Consider the following 19,622-nt stretch of genomic DNA (forward strand, 5'->3'; position numbering starts at 1 on the left):
GCTATGTGTGTTGGCATGGCTGTATCTACATTTATACGTGCTTCCTGGTCCCTGGAAGGCTATTGCTTTGTTACTGGTCTTTACCCTTCAGGTCGCAATCCGAGTGGTTGCAATACTCCTATGTTAATAACATGTATGAAATTATAGAGGATTTAGGCTTTGTCAACTTAACTCTACTCAAGAAAGGGGGGTTAACATAACCTTGTGAGAAAATAAATCACACAGAATACACAACTACTTTTTAGACTTCATGATTTCAGCGCCGGGTAACTCCTGAGATTAGTTCAATTGCTATCTCTCGTCTTGAAAGTTTATACAGGTTTCTCCATGGAATGTTTTCCAAATCAAGAGATATATCTAGCTACCTCTCCCAACGACTCAACAACCTAGGATTGGCATGGATTACAGCCTAACATCGCACAACTTTTGAGCCTCATAATCCTTCAAGTAACGGGCGACTCTACTTGCAGATCTCCCAAGGAAACAAGGCCTTCCAGAATTATAACGACTCGTCACATTACTCCTTAGCCATGCGACTTTCTCATGTTGTACCACGGCAATATCTCCGCAACCACGAGGCTCTCATGCACGATTACAGAGCAAATCAAGTTAAATCCATCCATGCATCTATTCACAATGCCAACGCCAACGCTAATGATACATAAACCTCTCAATATTAACGGCATTCCCGAGTCCAACCTTCGTCGCCAAGATCCTTCGCTTGCCTTGCCGATTCTCCCATGAGCCTCGGGTTCGAACTCGGTTTCTCGTTTACGACTTCCCGATTGTATCTACTTGCATCGTTACTTTTCAGCTCCTATCTATAGTTCATCGCATATATCCTCCCAGGCTCAACAATCATATCTTAATATATCCTTCATCGTCGATATCAAAACTGATGACTCCTCCACGAGACATGTCCTTCACCAGTCCACAGCAAACCCCAACTCTCGATTCCAAACCCCAAGCAAAGAGACGGACATCAGCGATAGCCTCGTGCGAAGAGGAAATTACTAACTACAGTTAGTATCCGAAGTGAACGTTACATACACGTTTCAGCCTTGCAGGTAGCGGCGAACTCTGCTGTATCGTGCATATGGCATACATATCTCATTCATCACCTTCTCGAATAATTTTGGAACCTTCAGTAATCTCTGATCGGTGGAAAATACTAGGTGCGGTAGCTTTCATCCAGCCAATCGGTAATTTACCCTCATATTCCGATTATAAGACTTATTGTTTGTTATGTGACGTTATTGGATGGAACATACAAGACAAGACAAGACATGACATACTCAATGTTCTAAAAATAACCTGTCAGTGTCATCTATCTCATCTCATCTTTTTTCATTTCTTATCTCGTCATCTGTCATTTTTTGAAACATCTTATCTTTAATCGATATACTCACACATACATACATACATACATACATACATCAACCCCATATTCTCACTTCCCTACCACCTAACCTCAGACACAACCTGCAAACTGCAAACTGCACGCTCTCATAATCAATCCATCCACCCATCAAAATCCCTCCCATCGCTAAAATAAGCAATTCTCGGTCCCGAATCCCTTCTTTTCTTCTTCTTCTTCTCCCCCCTTTTATTTGGGGGGTGGGGGGGGGAGAAAATACCTAGTAAGCAAATAGTAGTAAAAATAAGAAATATAAATATACACCACTTGCGGACCGTACCGTAGAAACGGCATGGCATTTCGCGATTGTGAGATCTTGGGCCCTGCGATCGGTGATGTGCTGTGTGTATGTGTATGTGTATGTGTATGTGTATGTATTCATTCTGAGATACGAGAAAAGGGGAAAGGGGATACGCGTACGAGAGTGGAGAATTTTTCTTTGTTTCTTGTCTTGGGGTTTGGGGTTGTTGGTCAGAATGTAATGTAATGTAATTGTTTTGTTTGGAATAATTATTTGGGTCGAGTGAAATTAGGTCATAGGTCTATAAAATCACAGGCGAGGAGAACTTTGGACCCCATCTTGTTTCGGAAGTGTAGAGGTGTAGTGGAGAGTGAGAATCATGTATGTATGTGTACACTGCTTTGATGCGTGTATGCAGGTACGGTTTGCACGTCGGGAGTATTGTATTGTGTTGGATCGTTTACTGGGTATCTTTCTTTCTTTCTTACTTACTTACTTACTTACTTGTGGATCACCAGATGAAGTGAGCGGATGAGTGAGCGGATACTCGGATGCGTGGGGGTGAGAAATGGGGGCGAGGATGATGATGAGGATGGGGAGGATATTGAGGTGCTGATAATACCTAGGTACTCATGCTGAGATCTGAAAGTTGAGAGTGAGAGTGAGGTTAGAGATCAATGCACATACGGTATGAGATAGTCAAGGGAAGCCGATCACAGCATATGCTTCATATTTATTCGTAATCAAATTTCATTATCTTTGTACCGAAACTCCAACTTGGATAATCAGATATTGTAATGCAGTATATAAAACAAGGATTACGATCTTATGGAATCGCGACGCTCTTCTTGGAAAACTTTCCTTTCGGCATTCCTTTTGGCTTCTCGGCAGTTTTCTTCTCTGCAGGCTTCTTGAGTTCTGGCTGCTTGGGTTCTGGCTTCTTAGGCTCTGGCTTCTTAGGTTCTGGCTTTTTCACTTCTTCTTCTTCCTCCTCCTCCTCCTCCTCCTCCCCCTCATCGTCATCGTCATCATCTTCTTCATCATCATCTTCTTCTTCCTCTTCTTCCTCTTCCTCAGAAGATGATTCTCTTCCATCAGATGAAGTTATCTCTTCAATTACATAGCCATCATCATCCTCGTCGTCATCAGATTCCTCCTCGCTACTAGACTCTTCCTCCTGTACAAGTTTCTTTTTCGTTGGCTTTTGCTTTTTTCCCACCTCTTTCTTTGCGGTTTGTTGTTTTGGCGTCGAGACTTTACTCTTACTCTTCGTCGTCGTAGCGCTCTTCTTGGGTTTCGGGTTTTCTTCTATATCTTCTTCTTCCTCCTCTTCCTCCTCCTCTTCTTCTCCCTCAGTGCTCGTATAATCTCCACTAGTGTACTCCTCACTATCAGTATATTCTTCCTCACTATCCTCCTCGCTCTCCTCTTCACTTTCCTCACTCTCCACTTCTTGCACAATCCTTCCCCTCCCTCTACTCTCCAACGCGTCATTTGCAACCCTTGCCATAATTCCGTTCAACCAATTTTCCGTTCCCTTTCCCACCCCTCCTTTCCCAAAATTATTCCCCAACCCATTTCCATTCCCCACCACATTCTTACTCGGCTCACACGTCATCCCCAGAATCGTTCCCTTTCTCCTACTTCCCCCTTTGTTCGTATTCTGAATTGGTTTCACAGTAGGTCCCTGGACTTGTACCCATCCTTTCCCCTTTCCATTCTTCTCATAGATACTTCCATCCTCCAGGACTCTCCGTCCCTTTCCATCCCATCGTCGTGTTTCTTCAATAATGGGTTCTCCAAGACGTTGAGTACGTTTTGTACGTGTAGTACCGTCTTTATTGATGGTTGTTTTTGTTTGATATGCGCGACCCCAATCATCTCCCGATGCTGTAGAGGAGGTAAGGGCAAAAGATGCCGAGGTGTTTAATGTCAAGGGCATTTTGCGATAATCTTTCAATGAGCTTTGCTTGTTATCTTTGTGTAAGTTTTGAGGAAGAGATTAGTAGAAAACTCAAAGGCAACAGGATTATTTGGATCCGGATATATGATAATAAAATCAAAATCGTATGTTGGTTTTTCTCGAATTCAAAAACAGGATGACGAGGGATTTGACGTCATAATGTGAAGTCATGATCACGTGTCAGCTGACACGTCGTTCGCGATCATGATTCAGGTTCTGTTGCATTCATGGCTTGATTTGATGTATTTAATTTGTTATTTGAAAAAACTGGTGAAAGATGTAGCGATACCTGGCTCCCTGGGTATTTACTTCGCACTCGACTTTTCTTGACGTAACAAACTAGTATAGTTGAGAGTAGTTATGTAGTTATTAGCTATGGAAACTATCAACCGACCGTTTATTTTATCGCGTGTGCACTGTCTTGAGACTGTACTAAACTAATCAAGATAGTTTTCGACGATGGATCTTGGCATGTCACAGAGAACAAGTACTGTGGGATAGTGCGAAGAAGAGTGCCGATGGTTACTTTTTTCGGCTGCAGGAACCAAAATAAAAGGTACGAAGATACAAAAGGTATGAGAGTACTACCTAGTACCGAGGGACATCGATGCTTGTTAGATCCAGCAAACACTCGGTACATTTTCAGACGAGAATGGCGAAGCTCGAGTCTCGAATCAATTTCCACAAGGAGGTCACTTTGAGGTGATTCTTGATGAAGTTTGTACTTGTTGTGCTTGTTGTTTCTCTGAGTTGTTTCTTGGCGCTCATTGGTCATACCCGGCAAATATATTCTCCTGAATGTCTAGATACCTCCCTTCCTCTTTGCCGTCGGATCTGGCAACAATAGAAGTGATCGGGAATAGAAGGAAATAGGAGGGAAGAAGAGACAAGAAAGGGAAGGTAGAGAAGATGGATAAGACGGAGAAGGTAGGGCGTGTGTATTAATCTGCAGAGTGGGGGTTCGATGAGTCTAGACTGTAGTACTCGGTCTCGCAGTCTGCGGTTCAACCATGAGAGATTATCTATCATTGAATCCATATGCTGAGCTGAATCAATCTACTTGGCATAGAATCTAATCAGGCGACCGAGTTCTAGATAGTAGTCCGGATGGTTGAAATCCACAACGCGATGCCTTTGGAATTACCTGAATGGGTCACCAAGGGCAGACTTCTAAGGCATCTTTCATGAAGATTGTTTCAAACTCCAAGCCGGCGGTAGATTGAATGATGAACTTTCCACCCAGTGATGAAGAAATGAGTCTAGACCTTTGCAGAATTCTACAGGAACCTTGAGCTTACCACCCAGCTTCCTACGAGGGATTAATCAACACCTATCAACGAAACGGATGGCTGCAGAGGTCTAGAACGTTCCCTCAATATACTGCGCTGCTCCTCAGATCTGAAAAGTTGAGAGAATTGACATGATTGGACAGTCAGAAGAATAGGGCACCGGAGATGCGTCGATGAAAGGATGTATGAGGGAAGAATGGGAAGAATGGGAAGAATGGGAAGAAGAGCATGATGGCTACGTGCAGATAACCTAGTAAGGTAGTAGCTTACCTACTAGGTAGTGCATGTAAATCTAAGACTAAGCCTCTTTGAGTCAACCATAACTACGTCCGTGCACCCAAGTTCATCCAGTTTGCTGCAGACCCTGAAACTTTGGATGCAATACCGAATTTTATAAATCGATTCAACAATTCGAATGTTCTGGCCATACGCCCATGGTGAACGCCTTGGTGGTTGGATAATGAGTTTTGGCTGGGACGAATAAGCAACCGACTTTGCGATATTATCTTTATGTTTAACCTTGTTTAAACCTGACGCACATCAATGCGTCTAATCAGATGAACACTCGATTTGATCTCTCATCGACACCAATATTGTTTCTTCATAGCAAGGACTAGACGCCGAGGTGGCTCTCAATCGAACCAGAGCTTTGGATTGCTCCGAAGTTGCCTACAGATGTTGTACAAGTGACCCTTTTAATTGTCATCTATTCGCGCACTTGGATGTACAGATCACGCTCTCCACGGAAGATCTACGCATGAACTTGCTGCATTAGGGCATTCGTCGTGCGAATCAAAATGCATCAAATTGCTCAGCCTTGTTTATATCTCAAGTACTCGCAGATTCTGCGAATCAAAGTGTAACATACCCGGCAAACGCGCAACAGACCGATCCAAATTCAGAAGTACCCGGGCCGACGAACGAGGGTTTTTTGCTTGGTCGTAAAAAATGCCCCGAATACTAAGGTGTTTTTTGGTGATTGGTTGCAGTTTGCTCAAATGTTCACTCATTCGTCTAAAGCCTTGCTATTCCTTGGCGCTTCATCTCAAATGCTGTATCGAGACGATGGAGCGGAGACGAAATGTAAAGGAACGATCCGTTGCCTTCCTTGCCGGCCAATGGAAAACGGTTCATTTTCTTTGACAATCTTTCATCAGTACTGAACAAAGTCAGGGTGATTAAAATGATGTCTGTCACCAGCCAAGTTATTCATTCCGCCGACTTGCGAAATGTTTATATATCGGTAGGCCTCCCCCACGCCTTTCCAACAACATCATTGTTAAAACAATCAAGAAAAGCTACATCCAAATATCTTTATTTTGTGTTCTCTTCTCCAGATACTCACTCGTCTGACTTGACTTGCATCACACTTAACACTTTTTGACTTTCAATCGCAATTCCCATCGGTCTTACTGAATCAAACCTTCTTATCACTTGATCACCATGCCTCAATCCTTGTCATCTTCTATGCAAGGCTACTATGGATCGGAGAAGTAAGTCTTGAGTTCCCCGTTGTACGATGGATCATCATTTAGCCGAATTTTGTCTAATGATCTTCATAGAATTATCGATGAACTCAAGTCACATGTTCCTGCTTCCATCAAGCAACAACGACTCTCACATTCGCCATCGTACAACCTTAGCCAATTCAAACATGTCAACGGGACACCTCCATTGGCTTTCCGGAAGCCAATCCCGGTCGCTGATCGTATTAGCAGTGCGAAAAATGCCATCAAGGATTTTGATGGAAAGATGAATAAAGGCTAGACGGCTCTTCTCCAAGAGAATCAAATAAAGACAAGGCTGATGCAATATCTTGTCATACGTTATTGTAATGTACAATTACCGTCATTCAGCCTCAAATCGGTTGCTAATTATCATAGAATTCACCTGATCTTCTGACGCGTCATCGCCTCAAGACGGACAAATCATTCCGCTGCTGTTCTCAAAGTTACCAGACCCTCTTAAATTTAAAAGAGTATCTGCTTGAGAGTGATGAAGGTGGATTTCGATACTTGCTCGATTATTTATAGGATGCTAGGCAACGGACCCGAGTGATTGCAGTCCTCTATCGATGTTCATGTCCTCGATAGATCACATGAGGCATCACTTATCAAAGCATTGAAGCATCAAACTTCAAGTGGAGTAATAGCCACAGATACCCCATTTGATACCGGAATCTACGACCCCGAGATCTACAACTGAGGGGAGATATCTTCACAAGACGAAATGCGGGGTAACAGGGGTTTGAATTTATCCAAACTGGACGGTTATTATATTGCATTTTGCCGCAATTAGTACGTTGTTATTGAACTTTTATTTAGAGGTTGCGGGCCGTCAAGTTGTTTTGAATATGGAGAAAAAGTTTGTTTCGTCCAACACGTGGAATCCGAGTTTGGGTTAGAGTCATCCCTGTAATAGGTCAATTTGTTCCCCACAACCGGTCAGATAGACGAGATCAATGCTAGGTCAGGGGCTCTCATCGTATATCGAGCGTATTTGAAGTCCTTTAATTTTATTCCACACTACCCAATTCATGTCCGGTTCTCCACTATTCTTCGCATAAGCGCTCCGGATATATTAGATGTTCACCCAGTATGGAAAAATACCATGCCCCTTGGGTCATTTATCCGAAACAGGCAAATTTCGTTTTGCCGTATTTCTCTAAAGCGATCCGTACAATGAGTTAGTTTGTTTGACGGGGCGTTTATGTACTCGTCGTAACTTCCAGGGCAAGCGAATATATATATATATATAACCGCTCTGTTCCCCCCCAAGTCCATTTCTCATCACCATTCCCGAGTCAGGTTACTCGAAAATTACACTCTTTGTTATTCCTTCCTTATCATACCTTTCTGTTCAAAATGCATATCTCAAATCTTATACCTCTTGCTATCTTGCCTTTAGCTCATGGTCAGCTTAACACGCTTGCCAAGGCTGCTGGTCTCAAATACTTTGGTTCCGCTACAGATAACGGTGAACTTACTGATGCTCAATATACTGCTATCTTGTCAAATAACAGTCAGTTCGGACAAATCACACCTGGAAACACACAAAAATGGCAATACATCGAACCCACCCAAAACACGTTCAGCTACACTCAGGGAGATGTTATCGTTGACTTCGCGGAGAAGAATGATCAAATTCTGAGATGTCATAACTTGGTTTGGTATAATCAATTGCCATCATGGGTTACTTCAGGCACATGGACAAATGAGACTTTGATTGCGGTCTTGAAGAATCAGTGAGTGGTTTCGCGCAGCTCTTTATGGACATTGAAAGCTAACCATAACGCAGCATCAAAAATGAAGTAACTTACTACAAAGGCAAATGCTACGCCTGGGATGTCGTCAATGAGGCATTCAACGATGATGGTACTTGGCGATCATTCATCGTAAGTTTTGATCACACTTCTTGTAACTTTCGAATACCCCAGTACAGAAACTAACTCATCCAAGTTCTATGACACCATTGGTCCCGAATACATCCCAATCGCATTCGAAACTGCCGCTCTCTACGATCCAGATGTCAAGCTCTATTACAACGACTACAACATCGAGTCTTCCGGTGCCAAGGCAACCTCTGCCCTCAACCTTGTCAAATCTCTCCAAGCTCGCGGTATCAAGATCGACGGTGTCGGTCTCCAAGCTCACTTCATCGTCGGCTCTACCCCCAGCGAATCCGCCCTCGCCACCACCCTCAAATCCTTCACTGCTCTCGACGTTGAAGTCGCCTACACCGAACTCGACGTCCGCTTCAGCACCCTCCCTCCCACCGCTGCCGGGCTCGCCCAACAAGGTGTCGACTACGCTAACACCGTCAACGCCTGTCTCAGCGTCGACGGCTGCGTCGGTATCACCATCTGGGATTTCACAGATGCATACTCGTGGATCCCATCGACCTTCTCCGGCCAAGGCGACGCTTGTCTCTGGTACGCTAACTACACCGTTCATCCCGCCTACAACAACGTGGTTGCTGCTCTTGCCGCCGCAGCAGGCACCGCTTCCCCCGTTACTTCCACCACTGTTTCTACAGCAAAAGTAAGTATCTCCAGTGCGGTTTCTACTAGTAAATCTGCGCCGGTCGTTTTGAGCGCTAGTCCTGATTCCGTTTCCGCTTCTGCGGTTGTATCTTCCGTCTCTTCAGTTGTACAAATTGCCAGTTCTTCTGTAGCCGTTTCTTCCGCTGTTTCCTCACTTCCTATTTCCTCATCTCCCCTTCCCTCAAGCAGCACACTAAAAAAATGCACAAAGACCTCTTCCACCTCCGCTCCCTCCTCCACCATCATCTCCAGCACAAAAACCACCTCTACAGCCGCAGCTTCGGGAACCGGCGCCGCGGTCGCGCTTTATGGACAGTGTGGCGGCGCGACTTGGACCGGAAGTACCGTTTGTGCGTCTGGCGCAAAGTGTGTTAAGCAAAATGATTGGTATTCACAGTGTATTGCTGCATAAGGGTGGAAGAATGTATGGTTAGATGAATATGTATATAAGGGTGGAAAGTGGTGATTGGACATTGGATATGTGAAAGAAGAATCGAAAGAAAGGGATGTTGTATATAAAAAGGAGGAGGATGTATGTTCTTTGTATATAGCTTTAATCTGTGAGATATATTTTAGGAAGGTATTGGGAGATGGGAAATAAGAAGATCGTTTTATCCTTCGATTTTTGGTTTGCATTGTAGCTTCTGAAATCCTATAATCTTCGAGCTTGGGAATGTAACTCCATTGATGGACGTAATCTTTTCGATCGTGAAGCTTGGAATTTATTTGGTGATTTCCTTCGGAATAAATGAAAAGGCTTCACGTACACATGAATATATTCCACGCTTGGGTTCGTTCGGTTCAGATCAATACAACAGACCTTGCTGAAAGTAACGCCCAAAAAACAGATCCCGACCCGACAGTTCACCTGGAAGTAGAGTGGGAACATTTATTCAAAGCCATACGGGTATTTTCACATATGATACACAACAAAAATTCCAAGCTACGTAACTCATTTCTCAATAGCCAAAGGAGGGAATAGCCCATCCCACGCACCCTTGCCTAACGGAGCCTGCGCATCACCATAAGAAGGATCGGCACCCAGTATCGCATATTCATATGTTCGACGCTCTGGTATTACACCAATCATATCGAGTAATAGCGATGCTTTTGCCGGCATGTATGGCTGGAGGAGAATACCAACGATGCGAATTGCCTCTGCGGAATGATATACAGCGCTTACGAGTTTTTCTTTCGCATCTGGATCTTCGGATTTGGCGAGACTCCAGGGTGCTTCGTTTTGGATGTATTTGTTGGTCTTATGGTTTGTGGTTAGTATTGTGGTTTGTAGAAATATGTAGATGATGTGCTTACTTCGTATACGGTATCCATAATAACATGCAAAGCTGCTCCTGCATTTAGCTCTTGCATTTTCTCATTGGCCTTATCGCGAACGCTGTTCAGGAAGTCAATCTGTCGACTAGTTGTAGTGTTCGGATTGCTCGAGCCTTTAAAGTGTGTGGCTTCCACGCAAGAACGAACATTCCATACTTTTGGTCTGGTTAATCGACTGACAAGATTACCTAGACCTTGCTGCAGTCCTTTCTTGTATCTTTCAACAATATATTCATTCCCGTAGTCGGAGTCTTCCTTGATTCCACCGTCGTGAATAAGATAGTATCGCATCACATCGACCCCAAATCGATCCATTGCAAAAAGTGGGTTGACGACATTTCCGATTGACTTGGACATCTTTTGATTGTCCATTGTCCAGTGGGCGTGGGTCAATATTTGCTTTGGTGGTGGTAGATTCAGAGCGAGAAGGAATGCTGGCCAATATATGCAATGAAATCGAACAATATCCTTTCCAATAACTTGTACATCTGCAGGCCATCCTCCTGCAGCTTCCTTCCCTGGCGCCCATGGATAGCCGGCTTTTGTAATATAGTTGACCAGCGCATCGAGCCATACGTATATAGTCTGAGTCTCATCGTCTGGAACTCGAATACCCCAGCTTAACCGATCATAGGGACGGGATATTGAAAGGTCTTCTAAGCCCCTAGATACTTGGTTGACAACATCCTTCATTCGAGTCATTGGGACAACAAAATCGGGATTCTTCCCGTAAAACTCAAGCAGTTGGTCCTTGAAAGCAGATAATCGAAAATGGTAATTCTTCTCCGATGTCCATTCAACCTCCTTACCAGTCTCTTGAGAAGCAATGAATGTTCTTCCAGTAAAGGGATCCAGCCTCTTCTCAATAGCCGATTCAGGATAGAAAGTTTCGTCACTGACGCAATACCATCCTTCGTGTTTCGACTCGTATATATATTCCCGTTCCCTCAGCATATACCAGATATATTCAACTGTCTCCTTGTGATCTGGATCAGTCGTGCGCACAAAATGATCGTTTGAAAGTCCTGCTCGCTGTGCCAATTCCTTAAACGTCTCAGCGCCAATATCACAAAATTCTTTGGGCAATGCTCCTGCTTGCGCAGCAGCTCGTTGGATTTTCATGCCATGTTCATCCGTTCCTGTACATAGGATTGCCGTATCGCCCTTTAAAACCTGCCATCGTTTGAAGACGTCCGCGAGGACCATAGTATATAAGTGGCCAACATGAGGCGCTGAAGATGAACCAATTAGCTCAGAATGCTGCGCCGGCGCAAAGTCATTCAGACTTACCAGCATTCACGTAGAAAATTGGTGTGGTCACATAGTATGGCTTTTTCGATTTTGTATCGACAGAATAGCTAGCTTTCGGTATGGGTCTTGCCCTGCATGAGCTACAAACCCAGCCAGCCCTCAATATTGATCTGGTCCTGGACTGCAAAGAGCCCCGCAGTAGAGGATTGAGGCCATACATTTGAACGAAATGCGCTGACTGAGACTCGATTGAGCATGATCCAAGACAAATAGTAAGATTGCGGGAATGCGGCGATGCGGCCGCTTCTCCGCCCCCGCATTTTGTCAAAACTATAAATTCAAATTTCACTTCGTGCGTCATTCTTTCTGAGAAGGGCAAAGACATCCTAGAGAATTATCGAATTGTTATTTAAGTAAACTTCTCTTGTTTGATATACTGTAATCTATCCTCTTTTCTTGGATATTCATAATTACATACTATCTGTGCGACTTATCATGTCTGACCCTACAAACGATGTCCAAGCCGAATTGGCTACCAAAGGTAATCGTGTAATTATTCTTTAATGAAACTATGAAACATTATGCTAATACACTCCAGCGGCCGATATTTTTGTTGAAAGTTTCTACGAAGCTTTGAACAAGCCAAATCTTCGCTCAACAATTACATCCTTCTATATTAAGCCTTCCGCTCTGGCCCCGGCTGAAGCATCCATAACCATTAATGGAAACATCGTGCCAACACCCTCCGCCTTCCAAGAAACGTTCGAGAACAAAATAGGCAAAACTTCATATGAAGCGCAAGCATACGATGCTCATGTCATAAACCCAAACTACAACATAGGAGTTGAGGAAAGTAAGCTTGGGCCGGATAAGGACGGGAGGAAAATTAGTATTGCCGTTATGGTTAGCGGGCAAGTGAAATATACGTCGAAGAATGGGGATGAGGGGGAAGAGCGAGGTTTCATGGAGAATTTTGTCTTGGTGCCCAATGTGGAGGCTAGAAATCCAAAGGCGCCGAAGGGGATTAAGAAATGGTTGATTCAGAGTCAGATATTTAGATTGGTTCTTTGAGGTCTTGAAATCTAGATATTATGAAGGAAATATGGAAGATGATATGGAGAACCTTATTCTTGACAGCAGGTTAGAAGGCTCTCTCCACAGGAAGCAGCATTGCTCCGCGGATCGATGTAATGCTACCCTACGGAAAGCAATCTTGGTCGGTCAACCTATGGTCGATTCATTTGGGGGCACCCCTCAAACGTCTCAAATTTGACATCAATTCTGGTCAGATGACGAGACTAGAAGAGTTACAAAAATTCGGCGGTGGACAGACTTAGGTCCTCGGGCAAGATAATAGGTTGACATCTTGGTAAAGACGCAGGTAGCACCTTGAAAAGAGTTGCAAATCTACAAGCTGACGCGCCGTCGATGTTGAGAGTATAAAAGCAATATGGTATTTATTTATATAATAAAAGCTGCTATTTATCTTAATGCATAATACTACTTTGAACAACAGTGATATGTGGGTGCATACAAAACATCTTCGATTCCCAAGGTCCTTCCCGAATATTCTTCTTAAGAAAATAATGAAATTTTGTTGAATTATGAGAGGGTATGAAGAACGTTCTTCATACCAAGTATCTTATGTCAATTCATACATTTAGAGCACCCGCAAAATTAAGCTCTTCAAACCATTCGAGTTGCATTCCCATGTCTCCATATTCACTTCTAACTTCAGTTTTCAATCCTCAATAAACTCTGTTATCCATCCTCAGTAACCTTCGTCCCCACAACAACCACTTCCCTCTTCAACACCTGTTGATCGCTTTTCATCCAGATTCCTATCGAAATTTATGATTTCAAATATCTTCAAGTCACTTCAACTATAATTGTCTCTTGCAAATTTGCACATATTGGTACTTATTTACTATTCAGCTCACCCTCTCACGATTTATCTACCTGTCAAGGCTTATTCAGTTCTCCTTCAACATCCTTCGATCTCATCAACTCCCTTCAGATGCGACTTTCGATCCGATCCCACTAACAAAATCAATATTGCCCTTCTCACCAAGGGTTTTCAACACGTCAAAGCATAGAAGTAAATTCAAAAGGCTTTCTCGATATCCACAAACATGAAAATCCCACCTGGCTTGACTGGCTTTGATGGGAAGGCTCTCAAGGGAGAAGTCTACTTGACAAGTGGTAACTCAGGTCCTCCAGGTAACCGGACGAAGCTACTTGAAGAGGGCGTGAAGCGCGAAGGCAATCACTTCACCTGCTACGCTCTGACCGCAGAAGACGATGCTATCGTACCGTGCTTCAACATCAATTCAGGTGTTGTCGAGTTCACTGACGTTGTCGTCGATGGTATCTTACGAGCTTCTCATAGCAACGAGGCTGGCACCAGGAACTTCAGCAAGAAGTTTGAATGGGTTGTTGGTCAAACCAAATCGAGGAACAGATATGTCGACAGAATTTATCAGCTACAAGTAGCAAAGAGGAACATTGAAAAGAGTTAGTTGTTCTCTCTAATTAATAACTTATACTGACTGTGAAACAGCACGAAATGTCAAAGGTGGCGCACCTCATTCTGTCGGTAGCATCGTAATACAAATATTCCGCAAAGATCCCAACGCTCATAAGAACCACGCGACTGATTCTGATTCTGATGATTCCTCATTATCAAAAGAAAGAACTCCAGATCTCGGCTATGCAGAACGTGCACCGACGTTCGAAGACCATACTGAATGGTGGACTCTTAATCCTTGTATTGACGAAGACACTGTTCCTTCTCCCCCCTTCGAAGTTGGCGGCGTTGGCTATAGGAAGTTTCAGGGGAACGCAAAAAGCCTCGTTGTGAAGAAATGGCCCGGTGATTACAAGATTTGGGCTTCATTCAAATTTCTCCTCTTCTCTACCGCCGAGTTCCATAAGTTGGGCTTCCTGGATACCCCAGAATACATTGGAACACCGTGGAATGGAACAAGGGCATCGTCAAAAAAGCCGACTGCAAAGGATGTTTCACGAGCATCAAAGGTATCTTCGGTCATTGACCCCGACGATGTCGGCAGCGATCATGATGATGATGTTGATACTGTTGAAAATGTCGATAAGCCTACACCTGAGACAAAGACTAAATTGGACGAGTCAAGAAAAACTAACAAAGGCAAAGAAGTTAGTAGTAATATCATTAAGAGCAGTGTTTCTGTAGAAATCGAAGTTCCTTTTCAAGCAACCAAGTCGATGAAATCAGTGGGGAAACATACTAGGGTCATCGAAGATTCTCAGTACTCAGAAACCCTCGATGAGAGCTCTGCTGAAGCAAACAGAACTGTCTTAAAGCCTGGCCGTCTTTCAAAAGTATCTCAGGTTATTGATCTTAGTGGTGAAGATGCTAGCGAACCTACAGATACCGCAGTCTTTACACCAACTATTAAGGTCGAGAGGGATGAGTTGACAGGCAATGGCGTCGATCAAAGCAATGGAACCCGAACAAACCGCAAGAGAAAGCCACTTTCTATGCCCGGGATGGAAGGAGCTCCGGCAAGCGAAGCCTGGAATGATCCTCATCGTTCTTTATGGTATCAACACAGAAGCTTAAGCAAAAATGTAGACGATTTCCTCACGCTCAACACTGATCAATCCCAAGCTGAGGGAGATCTTACCTCATCGGAAAAATCCAGAATTACATCTTTGGATAACTCAGACAGCTTGAAACAGCCCTCTGTGCCATGTATAGTTGGAGAAGCAGCCGAGAAACAGACTGTCACTCACTTTAAGCCACTTGGTACTCAGGGGTATGGTCTATCCTGGGAGCCTTTAACCCCGCCAGTATCGTCAAAGAAGTCAGGTTCAAATTACTTAAACCACTTTGGAACCGAAAGACGTGTTTTATTTGGAGATTCTGATGGCACAATCCAAATTGAATCAGCAGCTCGTGCTATTATCACTGAAGATAATTATAGTGACAATGATAGCCGCGAAGCAAGTCCCTCAGTCAAACACGACCAGACAGTTCCAGAAAACAAAGCTGGAGAATTAAGCCAACACGGCCTAGAATTCACCTTGAAAACAAAAGCTTCAAATATTGAGAAACCTGGCCAGTCTTCAAACGCCAATCACATGGAAACAAATTTTAACGAGTTCATTCACACATCACCTCAGCCTGAAGATACAGAAATGGTCGACGCCGTCGAAGCCGAACCTGAAGCACAGTTAACAGCATCACGATCGCCATCTCCTAAGCTTGGTCCTCAATCTACAACCACAGACCAAGATCAAGATGCTGTGAATAAAACCGAACCCTCTGAATCTAAAGAGTTGAATGCGTCACAAGATGGTCAAAATGACTCTGAGAAATCAACACAAGAAATACCTGAGAGCATTCTTGAAGGGATCGCGGAAGGTCAAAGACTTCAGAGGGCCAAACGATTCCCATCAAGTGCTATTCCTGAAGTAGAAACTGAAGCAGCTTTCGAGTTTCATCAAGCTGGAGTCTCATCAGACACTGAGATGACCAATTCTGAAAACAATAAATTGCCTTCCACAGCCACGGATCCTAATAGCAGACTCAATGATGCACCTTCTGACATTGGAAACCAACAAGATGGTCGAAAAGACTCTCCTTCTGAAGCTGATGAGTCTACGATAACAGTCGGTACCACCAAGCCAGCCACGCAATCAAATACAAGAGCCCCAGCTGCTTCCAAACCCTCCTCTGCTCCAAAGACACAGCCTTCGTCGGTCTCTAAGACAGCCGCTGTCCAAAAGCCACCAGCTGTGAAGGTTGAAAAACATTCAAATGTCTCCGCTCAACCGGAAAATTCTCAAGCTAAGCCAAGAAAGTCGACTTCAAAAGTTGAAAGCTCTTCGGCTGCATCAGCACAACCTGAGCAATCTCAAGCCAAGCCAAAGAAGCCCTCTCCAAAGACTACCAAAGCCGCAAGTACCCCAAAGGCTTCAAAGGTACCAACAGCTGTTGTTCCTGAAGAGCCCGTAGCCAAACCCAAGGGCAAAAGCAGGGCTAAGGCTGGAGTGAATGATAAGCGCAAGGCTGATCAAATGACCTCCGCTAGCAGCAATTCGGGACCGAACAAGACGAATATATCTCCCGCTTTGAAGCAAACATCTACCGTTGAGGGTGCGATTGCCATAGCAGAAGCAAGAAAGCAAGCAGCTATCGAGAAGAAGCAAGCTTTGGAAGAAAAGTTAAAGGCAATTCAAGTAGCGAAGGCGGAGAGGGAGGTAAGTTTGCCATGCTTCGATTTTTTGACAACTGACTGACCTATCGACAGGCTGATAGAATCAACAAAGAGGCACAGGCTTTTGAGGATGAAGTCGCTGAATTAGAGGTAAGCTTTACACTCCCCAGTTTGATCAACGTGTGCTAATTCACAATGTGACAGAAGAAGATTGCGATGGAACAAATGGATGACGAATGAGCTTACTCCATCGATTTAAAATAAGTTACCGAACTGGCGCCCTTGTGATGCAAAGCCAACTTCAACATCTTTTACAATAACCATATTCCAAATCCGGGAATAGCTCGTTATCATGCGCCAACTCCCAGTTACAAAACCTTCTTATATTTTTTCGCACATTTGCTTTATTGGTTATTATGCGGATTTCGAAGGAGTTTATTGTTGCATGATCATTCCCTACTCATACTGAAACTCTCTTATCTAAAGGCAACACCAAAATAGCTAGAATCTTTTTGCAGGTTGAAGTTGACAATCAACATTTGATATGGTTGGCTGTCTTCAACAACTTCGAGCAAATAGCAGAATATCTAGCATACTTATGCTGGGCCACAAGCTTACTGAGAGTGTTTTATTGCTACTCTTTATTTTTCCTTTTGATCTCTATGTGGGCTGCAGCAAGCACAGCATACATCAATTTATGGGCGTAGATTTTTGCGGAATTTGATACCTTTCTTCATGGTGGTAGCATTAGGATATCAAACAAACGATGATAGATCAAGAACAAAAAGGCGAATTTGCATGACAAGAAGGTCATGAGGTCCAATGGGAACCATCAAATAACCCGGAGAAAGTTGTTAGTTTATGAAATTTTATCAATATCAATGCATGCTGAACTGAACTGAACATAAGTGACCTGACGCCTCCCCTAATCGTAATCGTGAAATCCGGAGTACTGACTCCAACGCCCTATTCCCCTGCCTCAAAAGACCCATAATCACTAGGTATCATGGTGTTCATGATTTTCTTGGCACTCGTAAGTTTGCTTTTACTCGCTCCAGCAACTGCTCTTTGGTATCCCTGGGTTGTGGATGAAGATCTCTCTGTAGAGAATGTGGTTAATTTCGATGGGTGATATATTTGAAGGAAATGAAAAGAAGAGCTCCGAGAGTACTAACAGCCGCCAACCATCTCCGTAATTCCTCTTTTGACCACGTTGCTGGATCTATTGCAACTTAATATCGGTTTGTCAGCTGACAATGGGGTCATACACACCACCGGTAGGATCTTCTTCCTTTGGGAACATATCAGTACCCCAAATGGACCAAGCTGCCGCTGCAGTTACGATGCCAGTGAAAGCTAATACTGCATTCTACAAATCTGTTAATAACTTGCTTGCGAAGTGATGGGGGAGAAACCTACTTTGGAGCTAAGAGCTCTATCCAAAGGAGTAGGCATTATTGACGGAGGGGGTGGCGTTGCTTGTCTCTTAAGTATGGACAACGTTGTACTTTCAGAAGTCTTTCTTTCTTCAACACAAATCTTTTACCAAATGTACGGGCAAAACAAATGTAAGTATCGAATTTCAATTATGGAATTTTAAAGACTTTAAATAGATAATCATTCATAGAGAAGTGCTTGCCTAATAAATGATCAGAAACCTGTCCTCCTCACAAGCCACAAAACTGTGCGACAACTAACGCCACATTAATTGGCTCATCCATGCTCATGGATCTTATCAACCAAAACCCTTCCGTACAATCGTAACCGAGCTTGCTTACTAATCAGCACACAATCCCGATTTTCCACATCAACAACCTCATTATCACGAAGTCCCGATTCCTGTCATCAATTCCCGATATTCTCACCAATTTTCGACTAATCAATCCGTCAAAATGCCTCGCGAAATCACCGACATCAAATCCGTAAGTTATATCCTTTTGAGGCGGCTGGTAGGAATGGAGATCGGGAAAAAGTTTTGAGGACAAGTTTGGACAGATGCTAATATTGAATTAAATAGTTCTTGGAGATTTGCAGACGCAAGGATGCTTCCTGTATGTGTTTATTCCTATTCTGTTATCGCCTTGCACAGTTCACATTGGATTTCTAATACGGGAGAGTTTTGTCGGCATTTAAAATTGGGCTGTTGGAGGAAGGAAGATTCTGCGGGATAGAATGGCGCAAACTACAAAGCTACGGAAAGGCTAACATAATACACAATAGCTGCCCGCATAAAGAAGAATGTCGGAAAGACCAGTGCCATCAAGATCAAGGTCAGATGCCAAAAGTACTTGTACACCCTTGTCCTTAAGGATTTGGAGAAGGCCGAGAAGTTGAAGCAAAGTCTTCCACCTAGTATGATCTCCTCACTTCCTCCGCTTGAGGTCCAAAAATACTAACATAACCGTTAGACCTCACCATCGCCGATACCCCAAAGAAGAACCAAAAGGGAAAGAGAATCGCATAAACGGCTGAATATTGGGATTAGATTATGGATTCGAGCAGTGGATGAGACAATACAAACATTGATTGCACAGTCAAGATATTTTGAGCATGGTCGGCGTTTGCAAAACTGCAATGTGATATCCTACTTCCGTTCTTTGAAAATAAACGGAGCAGAGTGCGAAAATGAGATAAGCTTTCGGAATCCATTTTTTGTGTGTGGTTGTCCAAGACAACATGTGTATGGTTGGTGACATGTGAACTGGACACCTGCAATGACTTGCCTAGGTTGTTATTACGAATTATCTTCGACTATCTGCGCACCACTTAAGTCTAAGATGATACTGGGTAGTCTACTTGTGTATTTTCGACTTTGGATTCTTCCACTATCAGTATCTACAATGCAAGTATTTACAGAGCAAGGTTTCAATACTTATGTTTGAG

At 43.5% G+C, this 19,622-nt stretch overlaps 9 protein-coding genes across 10 annotated transcripts; 5 read left to right on the forward strand and 4 right to left on the reverse strand.

Annotated features, from left to right (window-relative positions):
- Positions 1-858: 858 nt before the first annotated feature.
- On the reverse strand, positions 859-1,096 carry EAE97_005760 (uncharacterized protein; the record flags this gene model as incomplete). The annotated part of the gene is made up of 2 exons (XM_038876272.1): positions 859-1,013; positions 1,051-1,096. 2 exons carry the CDS (start codon positions 1,094-1,096, stop codon positions 859-861), a joined length of 201 nt encoding a protein of 66 aa, XP_038732748.1.
- A 1,388-nt stretch (positions 1,097-2,484) lies between these two features.
- Positions 2,485-3,600, reverse strand: EAE97_005761 (uncharacterized protein; the record flags this gene model as incomplete). The annotated part of the gene is made up of 1 exon (XM_038876273.1): positions 2,485-3,600. One exon carries the CDS (start codon positions 3,598-3,600, stop codon positions 2,485-2,487), a length of 1,116 nt encoding a protein of 371 aa, XP_038732749.1.
- Positions 3,601-5,135: 1,535 nt separating this feature from the next.
- On the forward strand, positions 5,136-6,677 carry EAE97_005762 (uncharacterized protein; the record flags this gene model as incomplete). Its single annotated transcript, XM_038876274.1, has 2 exons — positions 5,136-6,403; positions 6,473-6,677. Exons 1-2 carry the CDS (start codon positions 6,354-6,356, stop codon positions 6,675-6,677), a joined length of 255 nt encoding a protein of 84 aa, XP_038732750.1. The 5' UTR covers positions 5,136-6,353.
- Positions 6,678-7,774: 1,097 nt separating this feature from the next.
- EAE97_005763 (uncharacterized protein) lies at positions 7,775-9,607 on the forward strand (the record flags this gene model as incomplete). 2 transcript variants are annotated; one of them, XM_038876276.1, is made up of 4 exons in its annotated part: positions 7,775-8,154; positions 8,208-8,304; positions 8,369-8,950; positions 9,164-9,607. In XM_038876276.1, 4 exons carry the CDS (start codon positions 7,775-7,777, stop codon positions 9,362-9,364), a joined length of 1,260 nt encoding a protein of 419 aa, XP_038732752.1. In that variant the 3' UTR covers positions 9,365-9,607. The 2 variants fall into 2 exon arrangements, with proteins under 2 accessions (XP_038732752.1, XP_038732751.1); XM_038876275.1 differs by having other exon boundaries at positions 8,369-9,607.
- Positions 9,608-9,904: 297 nt separating this feature from the next.
- EAE97_005764 (uncharacterized protein) lies at positions 9,905-11,758 on the reverse strand (the record flags this gene model as incomplete). Its single annotated transcript, XM_038876277.1, has 3 exons — positions 9,905-10,210; positions 10,267-11,519; positions 11,578-11,758. 3 exons carry the CDS (start codon positions 11,756-11,758, stop codon positions 9,905-9,907), a joined length of 1,740 nt encoding a protein of 579 aa, XP_038732753.1.
- A 275-nt stretch (positions 11,759-12,033) lies between these two features.
- Positions 12,034-12,609, forward strand: EAE97_005765 (uncharacterized protein; the record flags this gene model as incomplete). Its single annotated transcript, XM_038876278.1, has 2 exons — positions 12,034-12,079; positions 12,137-12,609. 2 exons carry the CDS (start codon positions 12,034-12,036, stop codon positions 12,607-12,609), a joined length of 519 nt encoding a protein of 172 aa, XP_038732754.1.
- Positions 12,610-13,670: 1,061 nt separating this feature from the next.
- EAE97_005766 (uncharacterized protein) lies at positions 13,671-17,578 on the forward strand (the record flags this gene model as incomplete). The annotated part of the gene is made up of 4 exons (XM_038876279.1): positions 13,671-14,052; positions 14,099-16,782; positions 16,833-16,889; positions 16,944-17,578. The coding sequence occupies 4 exons, from the start codon at positions 13,671-13,673 to the stop codon at positions 16,977-16,979; spliced, it is 3,159 nt and encodes a 1,052-aa protein (XP_038732755.1). The 3' UTR covers positions 16,980-17,578.
- Positions 17,579-17,752: 174 nt separating this feature from the next.
- On the reverse strand, positions 17,753-18,194 carry EAE97_005767 (uncharacterized protein; the record flags this gene model as incomplete). Its single annotated transcript, XM_038876280.1, has 4 exons — positions 17,753-17,839; positions 17,915-17,961; positions 18,012-18,108; positions 18,159-18,194. The coding sequence occupies 4 exons, from the start codon at positions 18,192-18,194 to the stop codon at positions 17,753-17,755; spliced, it is 267 nt and encodes an 88-aa protein (XP_038732756.1).
- Positions 18,195-18,631: 437 nt separating this feature from the next.
- Positions 18,632-19,203, forward strand: EAE97_005768 (uncharacterized protein; the record flags this gene model as incomplete). The annotated part of the gene is made up of 4 exons (XM_038876281.1): positions 18,632-18,661; positions 18,757-18,790; positions 18,960-19,091; positions 19,148-19,203. 4 exons carry the CDS (start codon positions 18,632-18,634, stop codon positions 19,201-19,203), a joined length of 252 nt encoding a protein of 83 aa, XP_038732757.1.
- Between the last annotated feature and the right edge of the window lie 419 nt (positions 19,204-19,622).

Source organism: Botrytis byssoidea (assembly GCF_014898295.1).
Source record: "Botrytis byssoidea strain MUCL 94 chromosome Unknown BBYS_010, whole genome shotgun sequence".
NCBI classification, from domain to species: Eukaryota; Fungi; Ascomycota; class Leotiomycetes; order Helotiales; family Sclerotiniaceae; genus Botrytis; species Botrytis byssoidea.